Raw genomic sequence first — 21310 nt, 5'->3', positions numbered from 1 at the left:
ACTGGCAGGAGGATTCTTAACTACTGCACCACCAGGGAAGTCCCTTGAGTCACTTTTTACCTGTTCTATTTTGTTAAACTGTTCTCCGTTGCTTAATGGGAATCCCTGGTTACCCAACCTGTCTGATGAAACTTTAGTAAATAATAATATTCACAGTAGTATCTAAACAGCAGTGATGTCTTAGGGATGGTGATGGGTGCTGTTTGGCTGTTGGTCCTCCCAGAGTTAGCCTTAAGTGTAGGCAAAGTTACACTAAAAATGAGACGTTTCATCAAGAAAAGAAAACTACAGAATATCCCAGATTAACTTCCCAAACTAATTTAGCAAGATGCTAGCATAAAATGCTGACGGAAAAAGCAGGGAAAGATGGGAAACACTGACCACAGTTGAGAGCCATCTGTGGAGTCCCTCACACATGGGCAGGGAAGATAGAAGTTGCAGCTTGTCATCTCTGCCTCCATGTTTAAAACCTGGCTGAAACAGTCCAGCTAAACCTAGCTTCAGTGATCAAGCAAGACCGAGAAATGGTATGACCCCTGTGCTTAAAAGCAGAAAGGCACAGCCCAGAACTCTCCCTCTCTCCCCCCGCACCACCCACAAAACCATCTAGCTCTGAGTTATTTCATTGTCTTATCCATTGGGTGTTTGTGCGGGTTTTATGAAGGTAATATTTTTAGATGAGGACTGAAAGATTATGGCAGCCCACTTAAACGTACAAACACACAAAATGAATACAACAAATGCTGATTTTACCTTCACAGGATTATAAAAGAAAGGTCTATCCCCATTTTAGCCCTTTCTCTTCCTCTCTTTTTCTCATCTGGTAATTGGGTAGTACAGAGGGAAGTAGACCCTAATTTCAGTTTCTCTTTTCAATCTGTGCAAACGTGGACAAATAACTTCTGAGCCTGTCACCTTATCTGTGAAACAGGAGATGATAACGTCCCACTTCAGAGCTGTGATGCCGCAATGAAGTAATATTTGTGAAAAGGAAATACACATGCTCTAGGTACAGTAGTGGGTGCTTATAATCCTCCTCCTCACTGAACACTCCAAACAGCACTTTTCTCCTCTGCCTTCCTCAATGCACTGTGAGCGTCTAGAGACGAGAGCTATCTGCTACAGAGACTTCGCTCCGACTCCTCCCAAGTTGCCAAGTCCAAGACAAGAGCGCTGTTTATGTTTGAAAACCTAGGGATTCAGTCCCGAGAGGTCCTAACTGAACTAGGCGGTCTCAAGCCCCGCCCCTGCAGACACAGAGCAGGCCCCCCGCCCCTCTTCGCCCATTGGCCCATTCAATTCACGCCGGGCACCAATGGGCGGAGGCGGCGGTCGCGCAGTCTAAGGCCGAGCCCAGGGCGTAGTGGGGCAGTGTGCGGCCGCTCCGGCTTGACGGAGACTGTGGCGGTCGAGCTCGAGACGCGTCCCCCTGCCCGGAGCCGCGATGAGCACCCCAGCCGTGCCCCAGGACCTGCAGCTGCCCCCGAGTCAGAGGGCCCAGTCCGCGTTCAGAGGTGAGGGCCGCGGTGCCGGGAGCGGCCGGCGCGGCCGCGGGGGGATGGCTCGGGCAGGGCCATCAGGGCCTTGGGTTCGCAGACCAGTTTCCGCCCAGTTCAGTTGTGCGAGAAGTCTGGACAGGGTTTGTGAAATGGACAATCGGAGTGGTACCCGCTCCGTGGTGTTAGTGTGCGGGTTGAACGCGTCGCGTGCGGTCGCGACCCACTGGCGGCGGCGACGGGCTTCGGTGAGAGGATCCGTTTAGCCGGGGGGTGGGGTGGGGTCGGGGGCGTGTGCGGGGCTCCGGCAGGGACCCGCGTTGGGGACCCGGGCCCGCGGAGGCGAGGCCGCGTCAGTGCTGGGAGCTGACTGCGCCTGCGCAGGGCGCTCCCGCCTCCTGAGTCGGGAGTTAATTTCTGGAGGGACGGGAGTGTTCAACTGATCCTTCAGATTTAACACACGTCGCCTTCGACTTTATAGAAATCTAGGGTTAGCTGCGTCTTCAGAAATAATAGATATTTCTTGTCCTACACGTGGGAAAACAGGAAAGAAATTCTCACCCAATTCTGGTAAATTAGAACTTGGAGTCTGGTGTCTCATCTCCACCATTTAGCTTCTTAAATCTTGGCTTTCAGGAGCTGTATGTTGAAAATGATGTTCTCCAGACTTTTCACTTTCAGACAGTAGAGAATGTGATTCTTATACAGAGTGGTTATGGGGACCAGTTACAGTAACAGTCATTTCAAAATGTGATTATTTCTCAAAGGCAGTACTGAACTGGGAAGTTTTCTGTTATACATAAGATGTAATCTCAGGTAGAACATTTTTCGAAGTTAAATCTTCATTTAGTCAGTATTTTATTTGATGTTGTTATTGCAGCTGATGTTGACCTGTAGCTCTTTTGTTATTTAGAGCAAAGAAGACAAAAACTCAAGGAGCATCTGTTAAAAAGAAAAACTTTTTTTGCATACAAACAGGAAAATCAGATATTATCCAGGTGAGGTCAAATTTTTTTCACTTCACATCTGTCAAATTATATCAGAGCTATCCAGTAAAGATGTAATGTGAGCCACACATGTAATTTAAAATTTTCTAGTAGCCCCATTTTTAAAGTTTTGCTTTTTAAAGATGAAATGAATTTTAATACATTTTATTTAAGCCAGTATTTTAATTTGTATTTCTTTATATTAGGTACTCTACTTATTGATATATTTTGTGTTGATGAATGCTTCCTACCCTTCTCCAGGGTGGAAAATACTCAGATTCTGCTATGTTTAGGAGATAGAGCTGGCAGGACTTGGTGATGGATTAGATATGGGATGTAAAAGAAAAAATAGAGTTGAAGATGATCCTTAATGTTCCAGGGTAAAGGAGGCTAAAGAGATATGACAACTAAATTCAATACCTGACCCTTATACTGTATTTAATAGTGGACAAGGAAATGCTATAAAGGACATTATCAGGTCAGTTTTCAACTATGAACAATAGATTAAAATGGTTAAGGTAAATTTATGAATTTGATAACTGTTCTGTGGTTATGTAAGAGAAAATTCCTATTTTTAGGAAATAAACATTTAAGTATTTAAGGGTAAAGAGGCATCATGTATGTAACTTAACGTGAAAGGTTCAGATAAAAAGTTGTGTATACTCCACACATAGACATGTTCAGAAAGAGTGCAAATGATAATGCAAATGGGATAAAATGTTAATAGGCAAATCTGGATAAAGAGTTTGAATTATTTATAATTTTGCAACTTTATATAAGTTTGGCATTGTTTCCAAATAAAAATTATTTTTTAATTTTTTTACTCTACATTAATTAGTTGCTTTTCTTTAGAATAAACATTTTCTTTCACAAATCCCAATTTTTTGTTTAAGACAAAAGATGATCCTAGACTTTTGATTTGAATAACTGAGTGGATAGCGATACCATATATTGAGATGGGAAGCCTGAGGGAGGAGTGGGAGAATGGGGAGTTCTGTTCTGACTATGTTAAGTCTGAGGCAGCAATAAGACATCTAAGTGGAGATGCCAAATAGCAATGTGTCTGAAGTTCAGGGGTGAGAATGGGACTACAGATATAAACTTGGGAGTTGTCAGTGTGTAGATGGTATTTCTTTAAAACCTTGGGGTGGAATGAGATTACTAGAGAGAAAGCAAAGAGAACATTAATTCACATAAGACAGTGACTCTCAACTACTTATTTAAATAAGGAATCCAACTGGGTCGTGGGGTTTAGAGTACTCTTATACACAATGGGAAGAAAAGAACATTCTAAACTCAACTATACAGAAATCAAATTTTGCTGTCTCTAAAATGTACATTTTGTTCACATTTTTACGTCTCTGAACTTGAAATCTGCCTTAGAATCCAAGGCATATCCAACTGACCCTTTTTTTTCCCTTCGTTCATGGAATACAAAATCACTTGCTAAGAGATTCTCACAGCCTGTACTAACCTATACTGTAGCCTGTACTAGCCTATATCTATAAAAAGGGAGTTTAAGTTTAATTCTTGAAGAAGCTTTTGCTTTGTATATACATATATTCTAAATGCAATGCTATTTAGAAACTAAAATCCACATGATTAATAAATTAAGTTGTGAGTGTGTGTGGAAATTTTTGAATTTCTTTTGGGAGAACTATTTATAAAAATTTTTTTTCAATGTAAGTCTGGTACTAAGCACTTAAAACTAACCAAAGAAAATGTTGCTTAATAAAGATTTTTGAAGACTTGTTTGAATGACTAGAGAATGGTTTAGAATGAGATTGGGGGGGGAGGGTATTAAGGCTTGTAAGAAAATACCTTTAAATTCCTCAGCCGTCTTGTTTACACTATTAAATCACCCTATAATAAAGAAGAGTTTTGCTTAGGACAAATCTCAGCTCAGTTCTTGCCTCAGTTTAAAACAGCAAAGTCAGATAATTGTTATATCCTCCCATACCTCCCCCAGAAAAGGAAACTTCCTTAGTATGGACTTTTTTTTTTTTTTTTTTTTTTTAAGTGATAGAGACCAGAGAGTGAGGATATCTGAAGGCCAGATCCAAGAAGAGACAAAAGTTCTGGAACTTAAGGCAAAAATGGTAAGATATGGAATAGCCCTCCTAAATGTTCCCTTTCCCCTCATTCCTAAAGAAGGTTTTTTCCTAAACTCTTTCTGAAAGATTTGTCTTTAACTAATTTGTCTTTAACTCTTTTAGACTGATAAAGAGAATGTCGGTAGACCTACTGGGATCAAGAATAATATAACAATGGAAAAAAACTGTATTCCTTTAAAACCTTGTAATGAATTAACCAATTCAACTACAGCAGTTGATACACCTAATTTTGAGGATAATAATCAAACTCTGCCATTGTTACCAATTAAAGATGACCCCCAAAGTCAACATATGACGTTAAGCCAAGCATTTCACCTTAAAAACAACAGTAAAAAGAAACAAATGACTACAGAGAAACCAAAGCAAGATGCGAACATGCCCAAGAAACCTGTGCTTGGGTCTTATCGTGGCCAAATTGTTCAGTCTAAGATTAATTCCTTTAGAAAACCTCTACAAGTCAAAGATGAGAGTTCTGCAGCAACGAAGAAACTTTCAGCTACTGTCTCGAAAGCCACAAAGTCTCAGCCTGTACACGCCAGCAGTGTAACAGTGAAAAGTGATAGAGCCTCACATATGACGACTGCCACTAAATTTGTGAGCACTACATCTCAGAGCAGTCAACTTGTGCAACCTTCTATTAGAAGTCACCACAGTAATAACCAGAACACCATGAAACAAGGCATCAGTAGGACGTCTGCCAGTGTTACAGTTAGGAAAGGGCCTCGAGAGAAAGAATTATTACAGTTAAATACGGTTTCGTCTATTATCAAAACCAGTTCTTCTCAGGACATAAAAAGAAATAAGACACTATCAAGAAGCATGACATCTGAAATGATAGCCAGGCCTGCTTCGTCTTCTAATACTAAACTGATAGAAAAGTCAAAAAGCATTGACCAGCGCAGACATACCATGGTGAAAGCAGCTATTGATAGTAGATGGACTCAGCCCAGAGAAACTGCGGAGGAGAGAAAGTAAGTAGATGTAGTTTTGTTAGCTTAATTTTTAGTAGGGTACCACTTGTGAATTTGGCTTATCATTTCCTTGAATGTATTAGAGCTTTTTGTACATGGATTCTCTTCAGTCATATGCAGATCAATTTAAGCAAATTTATATCGTGGAACAGTATGTCCTAAGTTATTGTGCTTGAGTGTGTTTAATTAGGTTGTTTTATGTAATCTAAGTTAAAATACTTAATAAAATTGAGAAATATTTTATAACCTCTCCCTTTAAAAATGCATTCCTGGGGTCTTTGTGAGCGTATCATTAACATTGATAGGTTCTGTATTTCTTTTTCTTCAAGCTGGTGAACTATGTATATGCCACCAGTGTAGAATTACTTAAAGACCTGAAATATTTTTTTAACTTTCACTGTATTTGACAGAAATCTGTTATCAGTATCACAGTAATGTTTATATGCTGCTTCTAACTGTAGGGCTCGTCTGAGTGAGTGGAAAGCTGGCAAAGGAAGAGTAATGAAAAGGCCTCCGAGCTCAGTGGTTACCCAGCCTGAGCCCGAAGCACAAAATGAAAAGCCAGTTGGATCCTTCTGGACTACCATGGCAGAAGAAGACGAACAGCGAGTGTTTACTGAAAAAGTAAACAAGACATTTTCTGAATGCCTAAACCTGATTAATGAGGTAGAGTCTTTTTCTTTATTTGTGTAGTAGTTTATAGTTTGCAAATTAACCTTCATCAACATTATCTCATTAAATTATACTGTCACTCTTTTTTGACCAATTAATGTGTCAGCAGTGTTATGGAGACTTACTGTTAATTGTGAGATTGTTTCTCTTTAGCCTTAAATGGACTACATTCTCACTGAGTTCATATAAATATATCAAATGGATACTTAGATTTTTTTCAGTTGAGTTGTAAATATTGTATTCCTCTAAGATGTTACCATAGAGTGGGCTGGGGGGTGGATATTCACTCTGATACTTTTGTTTTTACATTCATTCAATATATTTACAATTTTTTTTCAACTTATTCCCATACTTTATCAAAGACTAGCAACACAAATTATTATCACAGATTAAATTTAACTAAAATAGTTGCAAGCAAAATCCCATTAATCTAAACCAATATCATCATGGCCTTGAACTGTAGAATTTTACGATTTGGACCAGAATTCCTATGTGTATGGTAATCAACTTCAGAGTGTTTTTATTTTATTTCCTGACTTCTCCTAATTTTTAAAAAAATATATACGTGTAGGGCTTCCCTGGTGGCGCAGTGGTTGAGAGTCCGCCTGCCGATGCAGGGGACACGAGTTGGTGCCCCGGTCCAGGAAGATCCCACATGCCGCGGAGCGGCTGGGCCCGTGAGCCATGGCCGCTGAGCCTGTGTGTCCAGAGCCTGTGCTCCGCAACGGGAGAGGCCACAACAGTGAGAGGCCCGCGTACCGAAAAAAAAAAAAATATATATATATATATATATATATATATATATATATATATATATATATATATACACACACACACACGTATATTTTAATATGTATAAGAATCATCTTAATATATTGTTTAACTGTCACTTATAGTTGTGAATTTTTTTTATACATCTTTATTGGAGTATAATTGCTTCACAATGGTGTGTTAGTTTCTGCCGTACAACAAAGTGAATCAGCTATACGCACACACATATCCCCATATCCCCTCCCACTTGAGCCTCCCTCCCACCCTCTCTATCCCACCCCTCTAGGTGGTCACAAAGCATCGAGCTGATCTCCCCGTCACTCACTAGTATCTAAGATCCATAGCAAGACTGAACATACAGAGTGTGATTTCAAACCTTTCTCTAGTCTTCATGAGCATCTTTCAACTTTTTGTGGTTCTGACAACCAGTGGAAATTATAGTCAGGGAAACTGATTCTCTTATTTCTGCTCTGCTGGGGTTTTTTATTGATACTATGGAATTTTTCTGCCCTGCTACTTAACTATGTATAGCTCTTAATTACGTAAACCATTACAGATTCATTTTAATCTTACTATCAAAACTTTTTGACAAAGATAATTGAAGAAGAAACTTGCAAGCTATTCTCATAAGCATTTAGCAGATGCAAAAATTCTAAATAAAGTATTAACAAATAGAATCTCATAATATAAAGAGGATAAACATCAAGATCAAGTAGAGTTTTAGTCATTTTTTTACTAATATTTTTCTCAACTAGTATTTCTTTTTTCTTCTCTCTCTGACTTTTGACTGATATGCTTCTTGCTAGCCATTCAGAACAAGTCTGGAGTAAGGAGTATAATGGTGAATATTTTATGAATAATTTTCTACCAACCTTTTATCTCTTTATCACTGACTTTGATTACAGTAAGTTTACTTAATTGTTCATAGTTTGTAGGCTAAATGACATCACTCACTTTATTTCTTGCTATTTTAGGGATGTCCAAAAGAAGAAGTATTGGTTACACTAAATGACCTGATTAAAAATATTCCAGATGCCAAAAAACTTGTTAAATATTGGATATGCCTTGCACGTGTTGAACCACTTACGAGTCCTATTGAAAATATTATCGCAATCTATGAGAAGGCCATTCTGGCAGGAGCTCAGGTGAGATTAAAACTTACTGGTCTTTATTATTACAGTGTAAATAATTCAGAATTATTTTGGAACACATCACCGCATAACTTGATAAGATTGTGGTTATATATGTGGCAGTGATGAATGTTTAAAGGCCACAAGGATTGCATATTATAAAGGCTGTTTCTCAACCTTCTAAAACTTGCTCATGCACTAGGGATAATCAGACCTTAGAAAATGGATATAAGCTGAAATGTGTATTTCATGAAACGTGCTGTGAGAAATATTTTAGCACAGCATGTCGTTTTGCACATTCTCTAGTTGAGAAATCTACTGGGAAACTGAATTTTCAATATTAAAATGTATTTATTGACTAGAAAGCAAATGGAATTAAATTAACTTTTAAAATGTTAGTAAGTTCTGATGGCTTTGTGAGAGAATTCTTTCACTTTAGGAGTATATCTTTACGGACTCACATTTATATGCCATATGTTTGGTCCAGAAAAATGGCAATAAACTAATATCTCTGACATTATTACCACCATAGTGGTTTGATATTATACCTGTCACCTCTTCCTTGTGTGCTGCTACCAGAAAAACCCTGGGTATAGAAAAAAATGGTATCTTGAGGTTTTTTTGATTTGATTGGTTTGACATTTTGATTGGTTTGATTTGTGAATCAATGACATTTGATTGACATTTGATTGGTTTTGTTGTCTTTATGGTCAGATATTCCTAAAATGTATTTCCTTCTGACCAAGTTTCGCAGAAACGCATTCTTGGAAATTGTTTACAAAGAGAGTTTTTTTAAAAACTTTTTTAGCCTTTTCTTAAGAAAGGTCTATATCCTTTAGTATCAGCAAAACCAGCAAATGCTATTTGATCTTTCATCTGAATCAAAAATCAAATATTCAGCAGATATTCTCTCTATGGCTATTATGTGTAAAACACTTTGCTGAAGGGTAATTGTATTTCACCGAATCTCACCTGGAAGAGAATGTTAGGTCCCTACTACATTGAACCAGAAGGGACGTTACTTACAGCAGCTTGTGACAGTATAGCTAGGATGCAAAACTAGAGCCAGGTGTTCACAGAGAAAGCAGTAGTGTAAAGAGGAAGATGTGAGACCAGAGCAGAAATTGGAAAACAGGGATCAAAATTAGCTAAGAAAATTAAAAGCCAGATGGGTGAGTAGTTCAGGACTAAGTTCTAGAATTAAGAATATGAGCCTGAAAAAAAAAAAAAAAAAAAAAAAGAATATGAGCCTGAGCTTCTCTTTCGTATAATATTTTGAATATATTGCATTAGCAGGCATCGTGGTTCAAAGGAACATAGTAAGTACTTATAATATGTGACATATAATGGATGCTTTACTAAACTGTTGAATTTTTTTTTTTTTTTTTTGCGGTACACGGGCCTCTCACTGCTGTGGCCTCTCCCGTTGCGGAGCATAGGCTCTGGACGCGCAGGCTCAGTGGCCATGGCTCACGGGCCCAGCCGCTCCGCGGCATGTGGGATCTTCCCGGACTGGGGCACGAACCTGTGTCCTCTGCATCAGCAGGCGGACTCTCAACCACTGCACCACCAGGGAAGCCCCAAACTGTTGAATTTTTGAATAAATGAAATGTTAGGCTGATCAACCTTGAACTCTTCAGAAATGCATTTAATAGCATGTGAAACAAAAATATAACCATGGACTTGGATGTAGGGGAAAAGGAATAAACTAATATAAATTTAGAGAAACTTAATATAATCAGCTCTTTGATAGATATTAATAGTCTTAATTTGCTATTTGTTCATTCATTTTGTCCCTATCAGGTAAGCAGTAATATTTACCATAGGCTGAAGAAAAATTATGGGGAAATTTTTTAAACTGATGAAATTCTGTCCCTTAAGTTCATTTTTATTGGAAAAGACAGTCATATTTTTAATTGGAGTGGCAAAATAACTTCTGAGAAAAATGGTCCAAGAATCATTGCTTTGTTATAAAATATGAAATTTAATCACTGGTTTTAATACTTTCAACTTGGACAACCTTAGTTAATGTCTGAGAATAAAAAACTTATATGGGTCTGCTTTCTTCATTAAAAAAAATTAAGCCTATTGAAGAGATGCGACATGCAATTGTTGACATTCTTACAATGAAGAGTCAAGAAAAAGTTAAATTTGGTAAGTTAGTTTCTTTTGTTTTCTTCAAGTGAATTGTGATTTAATTAAATTTCTTTGCTGAATTATTTTTCTTTTATCTTTTTAAACTTTTTAAATATTTAAGTTGTTTCTTTCCTCATACTTCTGTTGACATACCTCTGAAATTCTTTGGCTTTACGTAGTATAAATAATTTCTAATTAGGAGGTCTGGTTTGAAACCCAAATTTGTTATCATGTGTCTGTGAAAGTTACCTTACCTTCTAGGCCTTAATTTCCTGTCTTAAAAATGAGGCAGTTTGACTAGATGATCTATAAGACGTTTTGGTTCAACAGAGAATATTTGTTTATGTTTGCTGTTATTATGCCCCAGTGGAACATACAGATGTATATGCTGATCTTACTGGCTATATTTAATAAAGGAGCTTAAGAGGGAATGGTCAGGGAGACAGGAGGAGAAACCAGGAAAGACTAGTATACCACAAACCAAAGGAGCAGAAAGGTTTAAGAATAGCCTAACCCATTGAAATGGGTGAAGGGCGTGAAAAGATACAAATTACCAGTTATAAAATAAGTAAGTCCTGGGCATACAAAGTACAGCATGGTGACTGTAGATAATAACACTGTATTGCATATTTGAAAGTTGCTGAGAGAGTAGATCTTAAAAGTCCTCATCACAAGAAAAAAAATGTGTGTAACTATGTATGGGGAGAGATGGTTTCATTTCACAATATGTTCTGGTCATCATTTCATGATACATACAAATATCAAATCATGTTGTACACTTGAAACTAATATAATGTTGTATGTCATTTATACCTCAATTAAAAAAAAATTTTTTTTAAGTATAACCTAATCCTGTGTCTTTGTGCTAAAGACAGCAAAGCAGAAATAAGAATTTTATAGAACCTTCTTCCTCATAATTCTCACTGGCTCTAAAGATATTTAGAAAGAGAAAACCAGTATTTAAACCTGGTTCAGTTATTCTACCTTTTTTTTCCTTAATAGAATCATACTAGTTAGTGGAATCTTTCCAGCTGGTAGAATATTTATCTTTAGATGGAAAAAGAAATGCTATCCATAAACTCTTGGCTTTCGAAATATATAATTATAAATTCTAGGTATAAAATCCATTTTACAAATTAAAATTATTTGTAAACAGCAAGAAAACATCTTTGGGAAGTATAAGACAAATAATAAGAGAGAGAAGCACCACTTGGGTATCTCTCAGATTCCTTAATCCCAGAAATCCAAACTTGACTACATCACTTTTCCCTAAACCTTTTCCTTAGTTTGGTTCCCTATCTCAGTGACCGACACTGTCGAGTTCTCCAAGCCAGAAATCTTAGGGTTATATTTCACTCCTTCCCTCTTTTCCCACTTTCCCACCCCTGTTTCCTAGCCAATCAAATTCAGTTTAACTTCCTAGGCATCTCTTAAAATCCATCCACTTCTCTCCATCCTTACTCTCATTACTATAGTCACGATCACTGACAGCTCTTACGTGGACTACAACAATGGTTTCCTTACTTAGGTTCCTGCTTCTCTACTCTGGCTCCAATCTGTTCTCAAGACTGCAACCAAAATGCCCCATCACGTATCTGCTTAGATTCCTGATCCCAGCCTCTCTTGTCACTCCCTCTCCTACACATCCCTGATTGCTTTCTTTACTTTTTTTTTATTTCCTAGAAGGGGCTGTACTATCTCTCTTGCCTCTGGGTCTCTCCAAGCCTGTCTTCTACTTTTAACCTAATTCGTACCACAGTTCACCTGTCACTTCCTTGAGGTAGCCTTCCCTGATGTCCACCTTTCCTCTCAACCCAACTAGATGAAATGCCCTGTTTTGTGCTCGCTGGTTTTCTCTGTGCAGTATTTTATGCACTTGATTCCTTGTTTGTCTTGTCTTTCAAGCTCTAAACTCTGTTGTCAAGGACTGGGTCTGATCTTCCTCGCCACTGCAGCCCCAGTACTACTGCAAAAATATTTGTTGAATTAATGAATCGATATTCCCTCTCTCCTTACTTCAACTTATCCTCACTAAACCACATTCACTTTATCATGTAACTAAAATCATCACTTAGTAAAAATCTCTATCAATTTAAAAAAAGGAAAAAACCTAATAATTTCCTAATAATCAAATCTAAAGGTCTTTTCAGCTCAGTGGATTTACCAGGATGTCTCACAAGTATTTCACATCTAACATGTTTTATTTGGAATGCCTTGTCTTCCCTCGCTGCTTCCTCATACCACCATCTCTTCCTCCCAAAAAAGAAAAAATCCTCCTTTGTCATTAAAGACTCTGAAGCAAGAAATTTTAGAAGGAATGCACACATCCACACTCATTCAGACCTTCATATGCGTTAATTTGTTAAGTCCTGACTCAGGAATAACACTAAACTTGGACCCTTCCTTCCCACTGTCCACCTCTACCACCTTGCTCAGACTGTGGTAACAGCTTTGTCTTCTTACCATCACAGATCATTACCTTTTTTTTTTTTTTTTTTGGTTGCGCTGCACAGCATATGGGATCTTAGTTCCCTGACTAGGGATCAAACCCGTGCCCCTGCAGTGGAAGCACGGAGTCTTAACTGCTGGACCACCAGGGAAGTCCCACAAATCATTCCCTGCCATTCTAAACCGTTCTGTATAGTGACCAAATCTAATTATATCTGTCTCTCCAGTGAATTTTTTTTTTTTTTTTTTGTGGTACGCGGGCCTCTCACTGCTGTGGCCTCTCCCGTTGCAGAGCACAGGCTCCGGACACGCAGGCTCAGCGGCCATGGCTTACGGGCCGAGCCGCTCCGCGGCATGTGGGATCTTCCCGGACCAGGGCACAAACCCGTGTCCCCCGCATCGGCAGGCGGACTTTCAACCACTGCGCCACCACGAAGCCCTCCAGTGAATTTTTTAAACTAAAACTTCTTACCTGTCTGAACTCATCACCTCCTTCCCACATTTGCACCTTGCTCCTTACCCTATGTTCTAAGCACACTGGCCCTTTAATATTGTCTTAATGGATCATTTTCTTTTAAGCTTCATATCGAAATTGTCTTCCTTTGTCTTGTACTCATTTTTCAAGACCCTGCCAATCAAACCAATCAAATGACATTTCACAAATGTCATTTGTGAAGCCTTCCCTTGCCATCTCCCTGTCCCTCAAGCAAACTCAGTTATTTCTTTTTATGGGTTCCCATAACCTTTTGTTTTTACCTCAATTCAAGCATTTTCCTCATTTTATAATTATTTTAAAGCATGTCTGTTCCACAGAATGTGAACTTTTTAAAGGATGGGGATGATTTCCTTCTTATATTTGTATCTATAATCCCTGACACATAGGAGATAGTAAATATTTGTTAAATAATTGTTAGCAGTATTTGCTTAGAAAAACTAATGGTTAGGAGATGGCTGTTTGGTTCTTTTATTTTGAAAATCTGGCCAACTGTAAATAACTTTGTCTTCTGATTTTGTTCTTTAAATTTGACCAGAAGCTTAATCTATAAATCTGTTTCTATAGGAGAAAATATTGAGGAGGCTTGTGCGACCAAGGAACAAATCCAAGAAGCCACCATTGACGATACAAGTGTTAATCTGGGGTCAGAAAAACCGGAAATAGAAAATAAGCATCCTAGAAATGTGGTATTTCAAGGTTGTGAAAAAGAGCAAGATGACAAAACAAAAGACCCAACCAGTGATGTTAAAACCCCCAATACAGAAACTAGGGCGGGTTGCTTAATTAAATATAATGTGTCTACTACTCCATACTTGCAAAGGTAAACTTTTAAAATGTAATGTTCTCTGATTTGTTTTTATGCTTAGGATCATGCATGTGGTATTTTAAAATGTTTAAGAGAGCTTCCGATTAGAACTATTTGTTAATAGAAAGGTTTGAAACAAAATGTGATTGGAACATTTCACCTTTTAAATACTGTATTTGCTTTGCTTTTCCCTAAATATTGCCATTTTAAAAAAGAAAAACTTTTACATCATTTTTACTTTTATCTCTGTATTATTAATAGCAGTGGGTTTTGGAATTGAGCGATTAGCCAATTCTATAGATATTCAAGTATCTACCGTGTACAAGTTGTAACAACAGGGAAATGAATAAGTTCCTTACTTATTGCAGGACCTCTTTCTGTAGGACAAGCAGTGACATGGTTGTAACATACAAGTTATAGTATGATAAATAGCATAGAAGTGTGAAGTGAAAATTTAACGTGTTTTTTAACTCTGGGAATAATTTTGTGTTTTTTTTAGTGTGAAAAAGAAGATGCAGTTTGACGAAACAAATTCTGCATTTAAAGAGCTCAAGTTTCTCACACCAGTTAGACGATCTCGACGTCTTCAAGAGAAGACTTCAAAATTGCCAGATATGTTAAAAGACCATTTTCCCTGTGTGTCTTCACTGGAGCAGTTAACAGAGTTGGGAAGTGAAACTGACGCTTTTGTGTGCCGCCCCAATGCAGCCCTGTGCCGCTTGTACTCGGAGACTGACACGACAGAAGAGAAGTGAAGGTCTGATAGGAGGTTGTATTATTTCGAGGGTGTTTGGTTGGTTGGTTTGTTGTGGCTTTTCATGTCCCTTAGGTCAAGAGTCGCCAAGTACCTAAGTATTCACGGCAGTCAGCGCTCCTACTAATGTCCACTCTATAGCAGGTGTTGCCTCCTGTGCGTCGGAAAGCTAATCCTACCTTGTCGATCTCAATAGACTGACTTTTCCTCTAAGACAGGTAAATTTTGTGAAGACAAGATTTAGCTTGCTTTCTCACCCAATTCTAGTAGCCCAGACTGCTGTGGTCTCCTGTGTCCCTGGGACTCTGCCCCTGGTTCTTCACTGTCACTCTCCAGCAATGCCAGTGAGTCTGCATCTGTGGTCTCTTGGCCTCTTTTTTCTTGTAGCTGAGGTCCCCGAGAGGGATAGTTAACTAAATACTCCATTTCTAAGAGAAGATACTTTGTTGGAAGAAAGAAAATGTGCCAAACCTAGTGGGCATTCAGAACTTTAAATCTGAGTTCCTTTCCTTAGTTCCTTTTCTAACTTGACTATCCAAAATGTTAAAAATTTTAACTTCCATCACTTCTTTTGATATAGTTGATAGACTAATAGAAGGCAGTTAGAGAAGGAATATATATTTCATAAATGTCATCCTAGTTTAGGTAGTATTTCTAAAATAACTAATACTTAAAATTGATTTCTTCCTTGTAATATAAAAACATCATGTCTCCTAAAACATTATAGTCATACACAGTAAGTAGGTCTCTGCTCCCCACACATAAATACCACCAGTAAAATTGTTTTGTAAGTCTCTGAACTAATACTTAAATGGCATACATCCTTCACCAACTCTACAGTTTCAAGTAAGGATTTAGTCATTGTAAAAGGTTAGATAGTTTTAAAACTGTGTAATATGAATGTGGTTGAAAATCACATACTTACTCTTCTTTACGTTCATTAATTCCATTTGTATAGTAGTGCCAGTCTTTGTTCTATTTATTGTCTTATGTTCTAGAGAGTAGGATTTTTATTCCTTTTAAGCTGTGTACCTAATATGTATACAATAAACGAAAACAGCTATGTAACGATATTGCAATGACGTTTCTTTCAACAAATATAAAATGCAATTTAACCAGGGTGAATAAATTTGAACCTTGCCTTTGAAATACATTATCGTGGGATTGGACTTTAGGTTTTTCAACACTTAAAATAAGTGTGTGCTTAATGGTGTATTTCCTTTTGAAAAATTATCAATCTACTGGGCTTCCCTGGTGGCACAGTGGTTGAGAGTCCGCCTGCCGTTGCAGGGGACAAAGGTTCGTGCCCTGGTCCGGGAGGATCCCACATGCCGCGGAGCGGCTGGGCCCGTGAGCCATGGCTGCTGAGCCTGCGTGTCCGGAGCCTGTGCTCCGCAACGGGAGAGGCCACAACAGTGAGAGGCCCGCGTACCGCAAAAAAAAAAAAAAAAAAAAAAAAAAAATTATCAATCTACTTATCTAAAAATTAAAAAACTAATTCTTTAGTTTTTTTTCATCCTTTGTATGAATGTTGCAATATATGCCATTTTGAAATAAACTTCAAGCTGGCATATACTCTCAGCTTTGTAATATCCATACCATATGTTTCATTAGGCCATATAACATAGCTTGAAATACCTCAGTGAAAGAGAGCTTGAGATAAACTGTTCTGTTTGGACAGGTTTCATACAGTGTTGTTGTTTTTTTTTCCTCTTCAACTGAGGGAAAATCTATCTAAATCATCATAGTTCTAACACTTATTGACTAGTTGTAACTCCTTTCCAGATGCTTGAGAACAGTTAGCACATGTCTGACCTAGGTTTGTTCCAAGCTAAATATCTCCAAGAATGTGATGGATGGTGCATGAGCCTTGAAGTCCAACGGACCTACATTCAAAAGTTCTGCTCCTACCTTCTCTTAAAAGTTACATGACTGTGGAGAAGCTACTTAGTTGAATCTCCTGTTTCTGAAGGGTGAAGTGGAGATAATCCATTCTGGTCATTTTGTATCATTTTTATCTGCTTGTCCCCCCTGTTGAATGGCCAGAATGGGCACCTGACTGAAGCTGGACTGTCAGAATCCTTTCCACAGGTGTTTGGAATCAGGACTGACAGTCAGTCTTTCCTATGTAGTTGGACCTGGAAAATGTAAATAGGCACTGGGTGACCGTTCGAAAGTTGGGGAGCAAATATCACCAGAGAGAACAGTGAAGTAACTACCCAGAGAAAAGCAGGGGCTCCTGCCTGGGGTTTTCTCTTTTCTTTTCTTTTTTTTAAATTTTAAAATGTTGGTTTTATTTTAAGACTCTCTTAACTGCTCCAGCAACCCCAGGCAGCCTCTACATTCCTCACACAGGACTCGTCCCAGCCGCCCCCCCGCAAACTATCCGAAGTTGTGGCCTCAGTGAGTTTTGAATTCGGCAGGAACTGAAATTATTTAGCGTCCCACAGGCAGGCAGCATCTTCACCAGAATGTGGTTTTCCGGTCCCCACCAGTATGTGCATTTTAGACAAGCAGTGAAACAGGTCAAGCTGGAGCTTTTGGCCCCCAGACAAGGTGGGGCAGCCAAGGCGGGAGAGGTGTTCGGAGCGGCCGGGCAGGGAGAGTCTCCAGAGCAGCGCAAGGCACTCCAGGCCAGGCTCTTCCAGGTTCTGACTCCACCCAGGTCTTGAATTTTAAAGATTGTTTAAATATACGTTTTCTCCTTTTTTAAAAAAGTGTTACTGAGCTAATTCACATACCGTAAAATGCACCCTTTTATAGTGTACAATTCAGTGGGTTTTAGTATATTCAGAGTTGTTTAACCATCACCACAGTCTAACTTTAGAGTATTTTCATCACCCCATGTACTTTTGCAACACAGATTAAGATAAACAATAACAAAAAAGGTGGTTTGGGGATAAAATTGTTTTTGAATACAACCACCCTTGATAACACAAATGAGAAAACTGACTGTTGGGCCCCAAAGAAAACAGAAGTGACTCTTGGAGATGCTTCTGCCCCTTCTTCTCTGTGCTCCTTTCTATTTTCTTGCAGATATCTTATACACAGATATAAATACATATAAACACGTGTATGTGTGGATTTTGTTTTTGCTTTGTTGGATATAAATACCATACTTTATGTATGGTTCTGCAAGTCATTTTTAAGTCATAGGAACTCTTCATTGACATGGATCAATACATTAGTTAAGACTACATGGGAGGTTAGTAAATAGTAAAATTTACATTTCAAAATAGAGAAAAGAAGCTGTGAGTCAGTTACCTATCCATTTTGAGAGCAAGAAATTTCAATCTCTATACCACTTGCAAAAATTAATTCCGGTAGAATAAATGGTTAAATTTAAGTAAGTATATTAGAAGGAAATGTGAAATACATTTTCTCCTTAGGACAGGGAGGGCTTCTTTTATAAAGAAATCTTTTAACACTGAAGGGTTGGCAGAGCTCATAGAATTTAGCAGCAGGACGAGTCCCACCTCCGTGGGAATAAGTGTGAGACGTTCAGAAGCCAGACCCGTTACCACACCTGAGATCTTCAAAATTCTGAGAAAATGTACTCTGAAGCTAGAATTCTATGCCCAAGCTATAATTCAAGTTTGAGGGCATTTTCAAACATGCAAAGATTCAGTTTACCACTCATGATCTTGTCTGAAAGTATCCCTAGGGGTTTTATTCCAGTGAAATAAAAAGTAAATCTAAGATTTAAAGAATCATTAAGCACACCAAGTCAATAAAAACAGTGAAATACACATAATTGTAGATTATAAAACATCATATAAAATGAAAATACTCCAATCAACAGGAGAGGTGTCAAGGAGAAAAAAAAAAATAGAACTGAAGCTAATTACCTTGCTAACAAACTCGTCATGTTTGGGTGCAGGATATAGAAATTCATGTTTACTCTCACCATCTAGTAGGCATTTAATTGTTAAAAATATAAAATGTAAGGGTGAGACCCAGCAATTCCATCCCTAAGTATCAAGGAGAAATGAAAACATGCCCAGGCAAAGATTGTACACAAAGATGTTCGTAATAGTCTTATATGAGCCCAAAACTGGAAACAACACAAAGCCCATCAACTGGTGAATGAGAAAACATCGTATGCGATATCCACTCAATGGAAATTAAGCAAAAGAAAACAGACGTTAAGAAAATGGAACAAACTACTGATAAACATAGCAACATAGATGAACCTCAAAAACACTAAGTAGGGCTTCCCTGGTGGTGCAGTGGTTAAGAATCCACTTGCTAAAGCAGGGGACAAGGGTTCAAGCCCTGGCCCGGGAAAATCCCACATGCTGCGGAGCAACTAAGCCCGTGCGCCACAACTACTGAGCCTGCATGCCACAACTACTAAAGCCCACGCGCCTAGAGCCTGTGCTCCACAACAAGAGAAGCCACCGCGATGAGAAGCCCGCGCACTGCAGCAGAGTAGCCCCCGCTCACCGCAACTAGAGAAGGCCCGTGTGCAGCAATGAAGACCCAACGCAGCCAAAAATAAAATAAATATATATAAAAAAAAAGGATGAAGAGACTCTGTCTCTTATTTATAAAATTAAGACAATCTTTTTTTCTGTATCAATAGGGCCTGGAGTTTGAAGCTATTATCTCATTAGGAACTCAGGAAAATTAACTTTGAGATTCAAAGGTCATTGGGCATCATATCTGTTTAATATTTTGAAAATATCTGTTGTATCTACATGGCTTATCAGGATGGAAACTAGACTCTAATCAGCTCTTACTTGTTCATTGTACACCATACTCTGCAAAGCTAGAGGTGCTGTCTGCAAATGCCTACTATGTTATTACTAAAGCCCATTACTTTTCCTAGACTTACGGTGGTGATCATTTTGAAATGTATAGAAATATCAAATTAGTAAGTTGTGCACCAGGAATTAACATAGTGTTGTAGGTCAATTGTACTTCAACGAACAAACCAACCAACCTATAGAAAAAGATCAGATTTGCGGTTACCAGAGGGGCGGGGCGGGAGGGGGAATTGGATGGAGGTGGTCAAAAAGTACAAACTTCCAGTTATAAGATAAATAAGTACTAGGGATGTAACATACAACATGATAAATAGAATGTATAAACAGTGCTGTATGTTTATATGAAAGCTCATCACGAGGAAAAAACATTTTTTTCTTTTATTTTGCATCTGTATGAGATGATGGACATTCACTAAACTTATTGTGGTCATTACTTCATAAGGTATGTAAGTCAAATCATGATGCTGTACACCTTAAACTGTGCTGTATGTCAATTATATCTCAATAAAACTGGAAGAAAGAAAAAAAGACCATTACTTTTCCACCTTCTTTTGAGGTTCAGAGCATCCAACTAGATTGGTGTTTCTCAATCAGGGGCTATTCTGTGCCATTTCTCGCCACTCCACTCCCACCTCCCATCCTGGGACATTTTCAATATCTGGAGACAGTTTGTTACAACCGAGGTCAGGGGGTACTGCTGGCATCTTGTGGGCAGAGGCCAGAGATAACCGCTAAACAACCTACAAAGCACAAGGCAAGCAGCCACACCCTCACCCCCATAACAAAGAATTATCCAGCCCAAACTGTCAACAGGGCTGAGGGGAGAAACCCTGAACTAGATTACCCGCTCCTGTCTGCCTGTTAATGCCATCTGATGACCTCACCTCTCATTCCAATGAACTGTGCCCCGCACTTCAGCAACTGATTCCTAGGCGGCAACACGGACTTTGGCTTGCAAAGAACTGCGGCCACCTCTGAAATCTTGAGACTACGGTCCTGTTTTCTTCACAACTCCTCTCCCACCAGCTGTCTCCCTTGCTCCCTCCATGGTGGTTCTTTGACTTCATTCAGACCTCTAGCTCATCATCGAGACCCTCTAGGCCAGCACTAGAAATAGAAATATATTGCAAGTTACATACGTAACTTAAAATATTCTAGTATTTTTAAAAAGTTAAAAGAAAGTGGTACAATTCAAGTTCATAATGTTTTATTCAAAAACATGAGTTCAGAATTCCCTGGCGATCCAGTGGTTAGGACTCCGCACTTTCACTGCCAAGGGTGCGGGTTTGATCCTTGGTTGGGGAACTAAGACCCTGCAAGCTGAGCAGCGTGGCCAAAAAAATAAAAAATCAAGTCAGCGGTAATCAATATACAAAATGATTAATGGGATAGTTTACTCTTTTTTTTTGGTATTTTACTTTTTTCAAATAGATAAATGAATGCAATTAAATTTTGAGCATTAATCTTTCATCTAGTAATCTTGCCAAATTCATTAACTCTAAGGTTTGTAGATTTCACAGATATAATCTTATTTTTGAACAATGACAATATTATTTCTTTCATTCTAATATTTATGCCTTTTATTTCTTTCTATTGTCTTATTGAGCTGTTCGAATCCCCAGTAGAATGCTGAGTAAAATGGGCTGGCAAGGATCCTTGCCCTGTTCCCAGCAAGTGGGGAGGGCTCTTCGGCCAGCCATCACCCCCTGATTTTATTTGAAATTCTGTGTGTATTTTACATTTCCAGCACATTTCTGTTTGC

General features: G+C 38.5%; 1 protein-coding gene across 2 annotated transcripts; it reads left to right on the top strand.

Moving 5' to 3' along the window:
* The first annotated feature begins 1395 nt into the window (after positions 1-1395).
* On the top strand, positions 1396-15771 carry CKAP2 (cytoskeleton associated protein 2). 2 transcript variants are annotated; one of them, XM_082675586.1, is made up of 9 exons: positions 1396-1514; positions 2410-2494; positions 4509-4581; positions 4699-5567; positions 6029-6233; positions 7985-8155; positions 10225-10294; positions 13785-14040; positions 14525-15771. In XM_082675586.1, exons 1-9 carry the CDS (start codon positions 1445-1447, stop codon positions 14778-14780), a joined length of 2055 nt encoding a protein of 684 aa, XP_082531712.1. In that variant the 5' UTR covers positions 1396-1444; the 3' UTR covers positions 14781-15771. The 2 variants fall into 2 exon arrangements, with proteins under 2 accessions (XP_082531712.1, XP_082531711.1); XM_082675585.1 differs by having other exon boundaries at positions 4503-4581.
* The last annotated feature ends 5539 nt before the right edge of the window (positions 15772-21310 follow it).

The sequence above is a fragment of the Grampus griseus genome (genome assembly GCF_964374135.1).
Source record: "Grampus griseus genome assembly, chromosome: 18".
Lineage (NCBI taxonomy): Eukaryota > Metazoa > Chordata > Mammalia > Artiodactyla > Delphinidae > Grampus > Grampus griseus.
Note: the sequence above shows the minus strand (reverse complement) of the source record. Positions and strands in the feature narration are given on the sequence as shown.